This window comes from Drosophila ficusphila, unplaced genomic scaffold (assembly GCF_018152265.1).
Source record: "Drosophila ficusphila isolate 14025-0441.05 unplaced genomic scaffold, ASM1815226v1 contig_198, whole genome shotgun sequence".
Classification (NCBI taxonomy): domain Eukaryota; kingdom Metazoa; phylum Arthropoda; class Insecta; order Diptera; family Drosophilidae; genus Drosophila; species Drosophila ficusphila.
The window spans coordinates 2,568,184-2,582,824 of NW_025064092.1; the positions used below are offsets into that span (position 1 = coordinate 2,568,184).

The following is a 14,641-nucleotide window of genomic DNA, read 5'->3' on the forward strand; positions in this document are numbered from 1 at the left end:
CTCCTTTGGTGTCCTCGCTGTCGATGGGCTGCTTGAGGGCGGTGATGTCCCGGAAGGTCAGCAGGAAGAGCACCACCAGGTCCCGTTCGTTGCGGATGGGGGCCACCTGGAGCAGCAGCCATAGCGGCGTTTCTGCGGAATTAATAACAATTATGGGTAAGTGCTGTCAGATATATCTATTCTACCAGTAAAAAAGGGTAAAAGGGGTTACACAGGGGCCACACTGAGAGTGCGCTGCACAAACCCGGGGATATAGTATAGATAATTCGCAGTCGCATTCGCATTCGGGTCACGACCATCCGACAGACTGAAGGGGAGAAGAGCAGACATTCCATTGGATTGCAATTATTGATATGGAACGCTGGATAATGGAGGCTGGGCTCTGAATGCTCGATGGATGTTGCAGCCAGACAATGGTCGGCATGGAAATCACCAGAATGCTGTGTACAGTGCACTCCATATGTGTGCAACAGCCGAAACTGTTTGCTCTTTGTCCGTCCGGATGAATAATTCAGCAATTGTCGCAGCAATCGATGGGTTTTGCAACCGAAAACGAAGCATTTAATTCGCACATTGAATTTGGAATGGTGAGAGTTTTTTATGTTTTTTACATACTCCATTTGCGCTTTTTTTTATTACAGTTTTCCTAAAAACTTATTTGGTTTTATTACCAGAATATTGATTATATTAGTTCTGAATCAAAGTAATTAATTTTAAATAGCTTAAATAGGCAATTCTCCTCGATTTATCTTTGCTGTCATCAACCGTGCTTTCCCGTAATAACCATTAAATTTTCGAGGGACAAGGACTCACTTCATTTTCCGATTATGTGCTTGTGTTTCGATGGCATAATTATTCACTAATTGCAGGCAAAATTTGCTACTTCCGTTTCCGGTGAATACTTATGCAATCGTATTTCTCCACCGGAATCGAAGCAAATCGATTGTATTAATTGGCTTTATCCATATGTGAGGTGACTGGTACCTGATGCCTTATTGTACAATCTTCTCGATTGCCAGGGGACACCTGTCAGTTGCTCGATTTGCCGCAAATTTAAGCTATTGTTCGGCAAGCCGCCCTTTCTCCTTGGCCCGAATCTAGTGGAAAGCCAAATATTTTGCCGACCAGTCGTAATTTCAATCTCGATTGGTCAGCCCAGATGTTGCACCTAGCCAATATTGCAATTGATTTATGTCCATTTAATGCCCCCAACCTCCGCCGCCGCCAACGAATCTCTGCAGGAATCCCTCTGACCGCACACACATGCAACAGGAAGTGGCAGCATGCCAAGACATCATTCGAGATTCGAACCGCGGGATTTGAGATGCGAGATTCGAGATGGAATCGGTATTGCCACTCGGAAAATTGCCTTGGCTTTCCCGCGCGCGATAATCCCCATTCATTCCACCCACCCGCTTTTGCTAACAAAGCACCCCGTACTTGAATTTTCCCCGCCACCACCACCACCTTCACCAAAAAATACCTTGGGTTTGTGCCTTGCCAAAGGCGAGGCCTTGCGAGAGGGCGCAGCCACATTGCAAATCTGAAAATTGATACTCGGAGGCGTTAATTCATGAGCTCGACACCCGGCGATCTGGCAATACTCGCTGGGGAGCTGTGGAACGACTCCATTCCACTTGATTTGTCCAGGATGAGCAGGGGTTTGGGGTTGTTGGGTAGTTGGTTGGTTGGTTGGGTTGGATGGTTGGAATTACAGGTGTCTGGTCGTTCTGGCAGCTTGATTGATGGGCCTCACTCAAAATTGCCGGCGAGCTGCCATCGCAGCCCCAATTTGTTGGCATTACGGGGTGGCAGGTGGTTAACGGAAAGGGGTTGCACACACACACACATACACACACACTAGCGAATATTTGGGGGCCTGGAGGGTTCTGTTTGGGAATGAATTATGAAAGGTTCGGAGTCAGGAATCCACGAAATGAACAGCTTACAATGGGCACAGCTCGAGCAGAAAGCCAAATACGATGGCGGTTGAAATATTCATTTGGGTACGTAAACAATTTTTAACATTCAAAGAAATTTTCAGCTAAAATCGATTATTAATATTTAATCACTAAACATTTGAATGCTTTTAATTTAGTTATTAGCTAGCAAACCTGAAAATATCTTCTAGCATAGCTATTTTTTCCACCCAAGCTGTAGCTTTATAAAAGGCAAATCGTAGGGTTGGGATTAAAGAACATTAAGCTTGGGGCTTTGATTTGGGTCCATCATCAGGCTGCGACTACTTGGCCATTAGGACGAGCTCTGTACAGGCAATTTAGCACACGCAGAAGTCAAACTTGGGACTACATGGGCTTTTCTTTTATCGGGATGCTGGGGGCGGGGATAAGGGGATAAGGGGTAGAAAAAAGGCATACTCACTGTTCTTCTTGTAGAGCAAAATCTCGAACTGATCCTGCTGCTGGTTCTCCAGCGTGTACTCCAGTCGTCCCACCGTCTCCTTGTCTGTCAGCTCGCCATACATGAAGCCGCATCTGCAGGATTCCCAAGGATTTCGATGGGGGATGGGGATGCGGATCCAGAAATAGAAAGAGATGCGGAGAGCACACGAGGTATTATTCTTGGTTAGCTTCAGGTTGGTTGCATGCCATACACACACATCCACATACACATACAAACAACAAACACACACACACACACAGACAAAAAGGGCACAACGGCAAACACATGCAGCGGAAAATGGGAAAACAGAAAGCGTTCCAATTCGAGGAAAACATGCCGAACAAAACAAGATTGATGCACCTGGGGCCCACCGGGTACAAAAAAAAAGAAAGTACGGCGGGGCTTCACTGCACCCAGCAAAAAGTATTAAACAAATATCAATTTAATGCACCGCTGCTCAACCGAACGGGTTACAAATTTCCCTTGGAAACGCCAGGTCAATACGTTTTACTTTCTAAAAGGTCAAGGAGTTTCGCGACTAGCTCAATACAAACCAAAAGTACTACATAAATTCGAGAAATATAAGCCAAATAAATATTTTGGAGCAGTGTTCTTTCTAAATTCCTAAAGTAAAGTGCCCTATTCAGCTATTTGAAATTCCCAACAAACTGGTAAAAGTTATGTGTGAAAACCCGTATCCGTTCCTTAGCATTTTCCTGGGGAAAAGTTAAATTTATGTTTCGTTCGTTTACCATTACAATTTTAATAATTAATAATTGAATTTGTGGGCCGAAACTTTTGGTGTTGGTTTAAATTGCGGTGGCGAGAGTCTGTGAAATCGGGACAGAGGAGCACTTGCAGTCCGAAACAAAAGTGTTGCATACTTTCAGGCCAGGCTCGATGACGTCAGCAGCGAGCGAAAAGAAACGAGAACGCAAACGAAGGAAAAGTGGGGGAAGGAGGTGGAAAAGGATGAGAGGGTGAGGGGAGGGGGGGAGGGTGGAAAACGGGAAAGGGGCAGTAGTTAATTTCTGTTGTTTTGCTTTATTCGTGCCCCGAACAAAAGTTCAACAAACTATGCTCGAGAGAATCGGCGACGTCACGGGTTCGGCTTTCCAAGTGTGAGTGAGTGTTTGTGTGTGTGTGAATGTGTGTTTTGTATACACTAAACGCACACATGGACAAAAACGAAATTGGGTTACAAAGCAAACAAAAAACAGGTCCTGGGTATGCTTACGCTCCCGGTTTGGGGGATATGGCCATAGATATATAGTAGATACGGATGCACAAAGTGTTTCTGCTCAAGGGTGGAGCACAGGAAAAGCACTCGAAATTCCTTTATTTTCTTGGGGGGAACCCAGAAACAGCAGCTAAGTCCCCAATTCAATCTACCATGTGCTGAAAAGCTGAAAGGAAATGCCTTTTCTAGTGATTTCAAAACACTTCGTGGAAGTGCAAAAAAGTATGCTACAGAATTTGTTCATTCGATTTTTTGTAAGGATATCTAAAGTAAAAGCACTCTAATGCAGAAAATCAACCAGCTTTTAAGTAATAACAATCATTCTTACTATTCTCTATTACAATCATTATTTGGCTGTACCCCTAGTCGTATACGTTATTTTATTTACTACAATTGTAATTCAATCGCAAACGTTTATTTCAAAGTTGTTCCTGGTGTTAAAAAAGATGCGTAAAGCAATTTGCATTGCACTAAACAAAATTGAATCGAAGCGAATGCCGAGTGAAAATCAAGCGATTCCACGACTGTTGTTGCAGCTTTCTTCCTCTGCCTTTACCTTTTTTTCTCTTGTTGCCTTTGGCCGTCATTCCTTATGTTTCTTTCTTTTTCTAGGTTCACACGCGACCAGAAAAAATGGAAACAAACAAAAACGACGACGGCGACAACAACAAAGTGGGTCACACCAACACGGATGATTGAGCGCCCGAAAGAGAGCGATAGATGCCCCCAGAGAGAGAGAGAGAGAGAGAGAGAGAGACAGAGAGAGACGGCATTCATGGAGGAGGAAGGAGTGAAGCGTATCGCTAGCTAAACGGTAGATTGGTATTAAAAACTGGTATTTTTTTCCCACTCGGGAATTCAACCGGTGATGCTGCAGGTGAGCTGAAAAGGGTTCCGTACCCCTATTCTTTTTTAGACCGCTTTTTTTTTTTTGGCCTGCAAATTACGAGCAATTCTCGGGAGAATCATTGGATACGCTGGCCTCTGGGTCCTCGCTTGTTGATTTATGAGCTTGGTTCGGTGGAGGAAGAGAGAAGGGGAAGGGAGGGGAAGGGGCTGATACAGAGGGGGATAGAAAGTTCATGACCATCGAAAGTCCTGGCCGAATTAAGGCAAACAAATGCAGTTAACACCCATCACTTTCCTCCTCCGCCAGCCATCTCCCTTCCTCTCTTTTTCTCTTTCTCTCCCTTTCTCTTTCTCGTTCTCCCCCCACATCAATTCACCAATGGTTTGCATAGAAAATTTGTTTGGTCAGGACCAGCGGCAGGCAATTTGCAACAGTGTTACGGGAAATGAAAACGAAAATGGTGGGCACAAAAGAAAAAAACTCGGAAAAGGGGGGCGAAAATAGGCCAATTTCCCGCGTAAAAATTAAACCAACTTTCCCGGGGGCATTCATTTTTGGGCAATTATCCTTGCAGGATATGAATATTCATTATGTATACATCAGTGATCAGTGAGCTGTTGCTTAATTTATTGATGGGCATGCTAATTGGAAACACTCTTTGATGTTAGTTTAATTTGATTTCTAAAAAATTAGCCCTGTTCGCTTTAGAATTTTATCTTTCTCCCGATTTGTTTGCATCTCTTTCATATTTTTCTCTTATGTCCCGTTTACTTTGCGGCAGTTCCCTTTCATTACACAAGATGAATAAACGGGAAAAAACCCTTTTCTTCATTTGCATTAAATTCGCTGAGCAGCAAAGTGCATTAAGTTCGACAATGGTTTTTTAATGGCCGGCGAAAAAAATACGCAAATTAATTGAAAAAGTACAAGCGGAAGGTTGTTGGGTTGAGGGAAGAAAAAGCTGGAACAATAAATGAACTTCACATTCAATGGCCGGTGTAAGCAGCTGCGGATAAGCCGTTAAGCAGATAAACACGGCAAAATGGTGGGTGGTGCCGGGAAAACCTGTGGAAAAGCAGGGGAAAACCTGGGGAAAGTTGAGGTAGGCCAGGTGCGTGAACAAGCTGTTAATGGTCGGAGCTTCGGGACGAGACAGGCAAGAAATCTCTTGCAATCTCGGGCAATCCTCTTAGCTGTCAAGGCTCCCAAAGGGAAGTGTCCAGAGTCTCCGGCCAGTCTGCCACGTCCCTCTGGCTGCCATTCCACCTTATTACCAGCAGTCTCACCTGTGCGATTATGCAGCTTACAGTTTGAGCAGCACTGCTCTAAAGCTAATATTTGCCTAAGAAATGAGCATGCAACTTTAACGTGTTCCAAAGTCTAACTCAAGGAAGTGTATGTGATGAAGAAAACACAAAGTGCATAGCTTAATATGGTGGGTAGTTAATAAGGGTTTAATTACAAAATAAATACAATCAAAGTAAAATATTGACAACCACATTGATAATAGAAAATTCCTTGTGTTCGTCGACATGAACATATTTATTTATAATCCACAAGGATTAGCGATTGAAGCACCAAATGTATAACGCAGAAAACACCAACACAGCGAGAAGAGAGCGAAGTAGTTGAAGTGAGAATAAATCGGCAATACGTACACATACCTGCACGACTTCTGCATGACCTCGGCCCGATTGTAGCCGCTGATCTTGCAGAAGGACTCATTGCAGTAGACGATCGGGAAATCGACGATTTGTGCGTTGGCCAGAAGGAACGAGCTGTCCGCTAAAAATAGAAATAAAAAAATTTTATTAATAATCAATCAAATACCTTCACACTATAAAAAAAGCCGAAATTGTCGCATTATAATCCTCAATATATAATAGAATAGAATGGTTACTGAATGGTTATGAGGTAACTCATCCATTTTCAATTTTTATACCCTTGCAGAGCAAAAGGGGTATTATAATTTCAGTCAGAAGTTTGCAACGCAGTGAAGGATACACCTCAGACCCCATAAAGTATATATATTCTTGATCAGCATCACGATCAGAATCCAAATACGTATGTACGTCTGTCCGTTTCTACGCAAACTAGTCTCTCAGTTTTAAAGCTATCTTGCTGAAACTTCACCAAAAGTTGTGTAGTTATCGTTGTTTTTCATCAGGCAAGCATGATGATGATGACTGCAAGGGTATATAAGCTTCAACTTGCCCAGGCTAACTTCCTTTCTTGTTTTTTAAAACTTTTGCTGTCAGTTAGTCCGTCAGTTTATCACAATATTTGAGCGTAATTGGAACATTTCAAATGTTGTCATTCATAATCAAAATCATTTTATTGACTGCAAACAACCCACTCAATTTGAGCAAATTTTTCTAATCGTCTGTCAGAGTTGTGACTGGTACAATTTATTCAGTGAACTCCCAATGCTCTTGGTACATAATTATTTGACTAAAAGTATTCCTTTATTTTTTATTTCCAAAATTGGAAAAGCTGGTATGCATCTTTATTATAGAGGTAGAAACATAACATATAATATAATATATAATATAATATATAATATAATATAATATATAATATAATATATAATATAATATATAATATAATATAACATATAATTTAATATAGCCATACATGTAAATCAATTTTCACAGTTTTATTACATACATTTTCGGTAAAACTTTTATCGAAATTTTTATTGATTTTGATTTTTTTGCAAGCTCGACTTTTCCAAGTTTTCGCATGGTCAAAAATCATCGATGTCGGGTATTTTCATTTGTTTCTAGATCTATAAAAAAGTTGCATACCGGCTTTTTCAAACAGGATCGCCTAGCAAATGCATAACAATTTTAGCTAACATGAAATGCTAAGTTTGAAACTCGGATATGATTATTTGGATTTTGTAGCCACCTTCTGACATTTCTGTGCACCTGGTATTTCGTTTCCGGAAAATGCCAATTTGGCTTTCCAAATGGACGAAATTACTCTTCTGTCCACCCAATTTTTGGTGACTACTCCTACGAACTTGCTTGTTTTCGGCCGAACCCTAAGAATTTGCGACGTTTCTGTTGGTCTTATGTCTAAAAAATTCCCCACACGCCTCTCACATTAAAACAATCAATAATTTTATTACTTAGTTTTTATTATCTTCAATATAGTTATATATTATGTATTATTATTTTATATAAATATATATTATTTTATATTATATTATTAATTATGAAAATGAAATGTTGCATTTTTTAAGAGGCTGCCGATTTTGGATTTCGGATTTTGTAGCCACTTTCTTGGCATTTCTGTTCGTCTGTTGCCTGAAGGGGTAAAACTTCCCTATTAAATTCTCGGGATTTGGTTGTATATGATCGAACTTTATGATTTGGGACATCAGGCAAACATATTCCATAGCAGGTTTGCAACTGGTAAATCAAAGTAAGCTGAAATTAATATGCATCTGCTAGGCGGTCCTGTTTGAAAAAGCCGATATGCAACTTTTTTATAGACCTAGATGGAATGAAAATACCCAACATCGATGATTTTTGACCATGCGAAAACTTGGAAAAGTCGAGCTTGCAAAAAAATCAAAATCCATAAAAATTTTGGAAAAAGTTTTTCCAAAAATGTATGTAATAAAACTGCGAAAATCGATATATACATGTATGGCTGTTTGAGAAAGTACCTAGTTATGTGCCCGGATAAACGGCATCACTTCTGGACGACTAATGGCGGTTGCTATTGCTGAGTTTGCAGCAGGCCGTGCGAATTCGAGTCCTCGGGAAGGCAGTTACATGTGTAAACCACGCGCTGGCATCGCATGGCAGGGACACGGACACGGATACGGACACGGACACGGATACGGACACGGACACGGACACGGACACGCAGACTTACGGACAAAAGGACGAAGGTACGGACATGGCATCGTACGGGTAACTGGCATCGACCTGCAGTGGCATTCCCGTCCCATCCACATTGTTGTTTTACTATTTATTTGCTGTTTGCCATTTGGCTTGTTTCGTGTTGTTTTTGGCCATACATTCGAATTACTTTCAGGTGATTTTATTAGTGGCAACGGAAATGCGCCCGACTGGCAGTTTAAATGAATGTATTGTTTGGCCAGTAACCTTTTTGTTATTCATAAGCTGTAAAAGATATTTGAACAATTCATTTTTGATTTTCCCGCTTGGATCAATATTTTCACTTCGATCAACAGGTTTGTTTCGTCTCCGATTTTTAAGAAGTTTTCGTTCATAACTAAAATACTTTAAAGCTCAGTAGATTCGCTGATTTACCCATCTGCCGAGTGGAAATCAGTTACCGTTACGTTTTATTGACATTATGTCGAGGGTTGTTGGCAGGGAAGCTCCTCGTAGCAGTATTTCTTGTATTTCTCTATGCAAATGTGGCATGCACGCCAGTCCCGTCCAGAGTTGCATGTCGCAGGTGCCAGACAGGATCGGGAAAATGGGGGGTGAATCAGCGGGAAAAGCAGGGGAGAAAATCAGGCGGGGAAAAGCGGGAGAAGAGCACACTAACCCACATTGACATGAACATGGCCAAGCCAATGAATATGTATAAAAATATTCGCATGCAATGCCTCAATGCTTGTCTTTGCTGTTGTTGGAAAATGGCAAATGCATATTTATGTGATACATTCTTACACACTCACACACATACTGGCACGCAAGTCCACACACACGCACACAAGCGAAGCACTTTTTTACGACTGCAGCAAGGACATCATCAACAAGAACAACAGCTAAAACAAAAACAACAACAGCGCTTGCTACTTTGTAGTGTCAACAGTTGCCGTGACTGAAACTGCAAGAAAAAAACTATAGAATGTGGGTGGCAACTATATGGGAGGGGGCGTGGCCCAAGCGGCTATCTCGTTACGCTCTGCATTTGACTATTGGTAGGTAGGAAAATAGTAGCACAGGACCAACCTCAACGTTTGTACGTTGCTTTTTGGATGGACCGCTTTGCAAACTGGGATTAACTAGAGAGAAAAAAACACAGAAATTTGCTAATGTTATAAAATAATATATTACAATTTTTAAGCGAAAGAAAAATATTATTGTCCATACGACACGTTATCCCCGTCTGTAAATTACATATATAGTGCTGTCTATTTTGGGAATTTTCAACAGTTAAAAATACATACATTATAATTATGTATATGTTATATATTTATATTAAATTTTGAATCATGTAATGCAATACGTATTAATTTGAATCTTAATTGGAATTTTAAAAGAACTAAAAAGAACAAAAGGCAGGTCCACTTATTGTTATATGGCTGAATCTCTGCAGTGGCATAAACCACGCGTGATTTTTTCATTATGTCAGCGTCGAAACATTTTTCTCCTGGCGTTGGTGGGTTGCGGGTGGCTTAGGGTGCTACAGGGTGGTGCTTTAGGGTGGCTTAGTGTGTCTTTTGGTGTGGCAAGGTATGGGTGCATGTGTGGGTGCGTGGCTGCATGGCTGCATGGCTGTTGCTCTGCGGCTGCGACACTTAATGGCATTCAAAGCTGGCGGACAAAGTTTTGCAATTTGCCTTGGCCATTTCTGTCCGGCAGCGATTTCCTTTTAAGCCGCGGATGGCTGCCATCTCGTCCCGGTTTTCACGGCTCTTGGCCAAGCGCATCCCCTCCCCCAGTAACCCGATTGCGGTGTTAAGAGAAAGAGAAGGAGGAGGAGTGGAAGAGGAAGAGAGAGCGGGATAGCGGGCAGAAAAGCCGATTGGGAGCAAGGTTTTCCCGGAACAATTTTCCCACAATGAGATCACAATGATTCTGTAAGCTATGTTCTTCTACGATGATGCGATGTCAGCGCAACAGATGTCCCTGAACATTTACCTATCTTTGATTTTCAATCAGGTATTCAGAAGATATTTGTGTGCTTTAAGAATGCAATTGATTCTGCTATGGGAAATTGTTGTATTTGGTAAAAATCGAATCTCTCTAAAAGTCTAATCAAAATAGAAAATCACTGGCTAGCGCAAACTAATAATGCACTCAACGTCACATTAAATAATAATATCGTAGGAAATGAATATTTCATTGCTGATTGACAGCAACATCTCATGGCCCAGCGTTATTCCTGATTGCCCAATTATTTATGAGCTCGATCAAGGATGATGTATTATAAATGTCAACATCAACCGCCGACGGTTGTCCCCCCAAAAAAAAAAGACAAGACAAGGAGAGAAGCAGGATGAACAGAGGGTAGAGGGTGACTTACGATTTAATTAATGATTTTTTGATTTTTATTTGAAAGCCAAACAATGAGAGGGAAAGGCAAAGAGGCACAAACAAAGGCCGGCAAAAAGTATCGAAAATTGGGCGAGGGAGATATCCGTGTATTGAGAATTCCCGGGTGTTTCGGGTGTTTTTGGGTGTTTTTGGGTGTTTGAAATTGGGATTAGCTTTCCGGGGCTGACAACTCAACCTGAAATGTCAACAAGCCGGGGTCCAGAAACAAAGGAATTTGGATTGGGATTCCGGCTACGGATTTTTGGGCCTCACTTTTCCCGCCAGGCGGTCCATGTTACCCGATGATTGATGAGGCGGCCACCCACTTCAGCCCCCTCCCCCTTCTCTTGGCCAATTAGCCGTGCAGCATTTACAGTTGTAAGCTGCAAACAAAAAAAAAAAGATCGAGGGGAGCCTTGTCGTTGATTGATTTGGATTTGTGCGGTCGACCGCAGTCCGAAAAAGAGTCCTCCTAAGTGGATTTGCTAGAGTCCTTGGCAGCGGAGGGGAGGAAAAGGGGGTGGGAAAGGAGGTGGAAGGGGGAAGAGGACCACTGAGGGATATAACAAAACTAGTCCATTAACTAAATACACCCGAACAAACACACTTACCCGCACACACATGCAGATGTGGTTGCAATTTTGCAAAACTTTCATTTCCGCTTGGCCACCGCACAGTGGGATCGAATGATTTACTCAAATGCTATATGATATATCCTATATATATGGTATATATGCCATATATGCTATTTATGCTATATATGCTATATACTATTTATGCTATATACGCTATATATAAAAATGCTTTATATTAAAATGCTATAAATGCTATAAAATGCGATATATGTATATTATATGCTACCTATATAATACGCTTTGATATTTAGTGATATAAATTTAAGATTTAAGATAATATAAGTTAAGATAAGATTTAAGATAAGATAAGATAAGATAAGATAAGATTTAAGATGTATAATTTTAATTAAGATTTTTTTGTGCTGCTTTATTAATACTTATACTTATACTTATTTTTCAATATCGATCGATCTCCAAGTTTATCTTTAATATAAACACGGCTGCGCCCCTCGGTCGGTTGGGCGGGTGGTGGGCCGTGGGATTCGCGCGCGCAAAAAATAGATTTCCTCACACATAATGTCAAGTGTAAAGAAATATATTTTCTGAATCAAATGATGCAACTTCTTATTTTTCTGTACAAAAAACATTCTTTGTTTTGAGCACAGTTTTCCCACTGTACGGGGGCCACTTTCTCCTCGCTTGCTGTTGCTTTCCCCACCACTGTCACTCCCCCTCTATCTAAATTACCCCAAAAGTTACCCCTTAATTTCCATACCCCCTCCCCCATTTCCATCTCCATTTCTCTGGCCAGTTTTGTCATTATTTTTTGTGGTTTTTGCATTTGCCATCTTCCTTGTGGTTGTCGGTGTTTGTTGTTATTGTTGTTTTTTCTGTTTCTATTGTTTGGAACTTGTCACCGTCATACACACACACACACATACCAATACGGAGACACTTTCACACACACTTTCGCACACTAACGAAAGCGTTTGTTCGGTTGGTTTTTATGACATTAGTGTGAATGGTGAACGTTATACGGTTCAGGCGGCACAACAGTCCTTGCAATTATCCTTTATGCACACCTCGTCTGCTTCCCAGGCATTTCCATCCCCCCCCCCCCACCCCGCTCCTTCCCTTCTACTCACCCCACTTGTTTTTCACCCCTTTTGGGGTTTGCTTTTGGAGTCCTCTTTTGGTTCTTGCGCCACCCACCTTGCCACCCCCTTTAGAGCTGCGATTAGGCCGCAGATTGCCAGCTGGCCATGCCATTTTGTCCTCCATTTCTCAGATCCTTTAACTCCAACCATCTCCTGTTCTTCTCTCCCCCTTTCTCCACCACTTCCCCCACCTTCTCCCCACCAGTCGAGTGCATAAATTTTATTGTCCGAAAAGTAAAAAAGGCTCGGCCTCCGTCGGCATTGCGATTTAATTACATTAGCGACAGCTGGAGAATGCACAAAAGTGGGTTGGTGGGTTAAAGTTAAAGGCCGTGCCAGCCAGGGGGTTAAGCGAGAGTGGTTTCAGGGGGGTGGTGAAAGTGGAGGCGGTGGTGAAAGTGGAGGCGGTGGGGGAAAACACGACAAAACCACGTTGATTAGGCCAGCCTGTTACCGCTACGACTCCTTGGGGCATGCTTGAAAAGAATTGCAACCAAGCTCCCCGTCTCTCCATCCTTTATTTTATTTTTTTTTTTTTTTGTCGCATAATGGCATTTATAATAAACCTCACGCCCGCTCTCTCTCTTTCCCTCTGTCTCTTTTGCACTTTCTCCCCCTTTCTCTCTCTGTCTTTATGCACGCCATTTGGCGTTTGTTATTAAATTTGCATAATTAAGTGAGAAGCTGCGATCCAGCAAGAAGGCAAAACGGCGGGCAACCGACGGGAATAGAGATAGTCGCAGCGAAAAACAAGAAGGCAAAAGTGAGCTTCTGGTGAGTCCAAAATTAATTGAATTTGTTAAGAAACTAACAAAAAATTGCCAGAAATAAAAATTAAACAAGAAAGGAAGCTAGCTTCGGCAAGCCGAAGCCTATATACCCTTGCAGTCATCAAATATTTCGAACAAAATACATAAAGGCTAAACAACATCCAAGCTATGACGATTTTTCTATTATTTTCCATATTTTCGACTATTGTTCATATGGCAGCTATATGATATAGTCGTCTGATTTTCCTTCCCTTACAATTTTTGCAAAATCGATTTTTCCATTTTTCGCATCTTTTTTTCGGTAAAACCTGCATAAAATCGCCAAAAATGATTTTATCTTGACGGGGAAGGTGTTTTCTTTCATGTTTTTAGGGGGTCAAATATTCAATGGGAAAGTAAATTCATTTCCTAACTTAAACTTTGCATAAGTTTTCAGTTAAGCTTTATATATAAAATTGGGTATAAAAATTACGGGAAATAAAGAAAAAATATGCTTATAATAAATTGACAGAAAAGGGAAAAGGAATATCAATAAAATGAAAACATTTGTTAGATGACCAGAAAATCTTTTAAAACAAATAGAAATTAATTGTTAATAGGACAATTTTTTTCTCTCTAGATCTTTACCATATGTTCGACTCGAATTTCATTTTCCATTTTTTCGTTTCCATTTTTCAATCTTCACACTTCCCCCATCCCGCAACTTTGTTTGATTACTTTTCATGTTCTGTGACTGCTTGGTGGACATTTGACTTCAAGGTCAACGGAGTGTTCGTGCATACCACCCAACCACCCAAGTACACCCTTCCTCCTCCCCCCCCTTCCCCTTCCCCTCCCCTTCGGAATGTCAGCAAAGTGACTGTTCATTTAATTTTGCCCGCGGGGCCTGTGGTTCTGCGATTCTCCGCAGTCCTTCCAATATTTTCTAGTTTAAATGCTCCCCAGCATTTCGGAGACTTCCCACCAACAAACAAAATGTACGTGCCAGCACTGAAAACAAAAGTTCTAGGCACTCTTCGGTGTTTAAATGTTGACATTTAAATGCATTTACAAAAGTCTTAATATTTAATATTACTTCAAATTTGATAAAAGGCCTATTGTAGCGCATTAAAAGATAATAAAAGTGAGTTGATAAATGGATAGAAATAAGTGCTTTAATCTGAAAACTAAAACCTTTTTGTTAAATTGATTGCTGATTTTTTATATGGGCACTAGGATTATTATAATCTTGTACTTCACTGAGCTAACAAATTTGAACGCTTGCCAGCTTTGCTGGAAATGTAGTTTATTTTAATATTGAATTAACTACCGATTGCTTGCCAATTCTCGAGACTTTCTTTTTGTGTGGAAGTGTGAGAGTAAGTGTTAGTGGGTTGACCAACTCTCGCACATACA

The 14,641-nt window shown here is 41.1% G+C and overlaps 1 protein-coding gene and 1 long non-coding RNA gene across 15 annotated transcripts in view; one reads left to right on the forward strand and one right to left on the reverse strand.

Annotated features, from left to right (window-relative positions):
• Window positions 1–14,641, reverse strand: part of LOC108094607 (potassium voltage-gated channel protein eag) — a 62,850-nt gene that overhangs the window by 18,717 nt on the left and 29,492 nt on the right. For 11 of the 14 annotated variants that reach the window (XM_017195261.2, XM_017195260.2, XM_017195267.2 and 8 more), the window contains 3 exons: window positions 6,152–6,278; window positions 2,383–2,495; window positions 1–132 (listed from right to left, as the gene is read on the reverse strand). In XM_017195261.2, coding sequence (XP_017050750.1) covers window positions 1–132; window positions 2,383–2,495; window positions 6,152–6,278 — 372 coding nt within the window. The remainder of the gene's footprint in view (window positions 133–2,382; window positions 2,496–6,151; window positions 6,279–14,641) is intronic. The other 3 variants (XM_043207548.1, XM_017195264.2, XM_017195272.2) reach the window with 1 other exon arrangement.
• LOC108094610 overlaps window positions 41–14,641 on the forward strand; it is a 27,992-nt gene continuing 13,391 nt past the window's right edge. The window contains exons 1-3 of the long non-coding RNA XR_001771564.2: window positions 41–156; window positions 216–587; window positions 4,256–4,520. This is a non-coding gene — a long non-coding RNA (uncharacterized LOC108094610). The remainder of the gene's footprint in view (window positions 157–215; window positions 588–4,255; window positions 4,521–14,641) is intronic.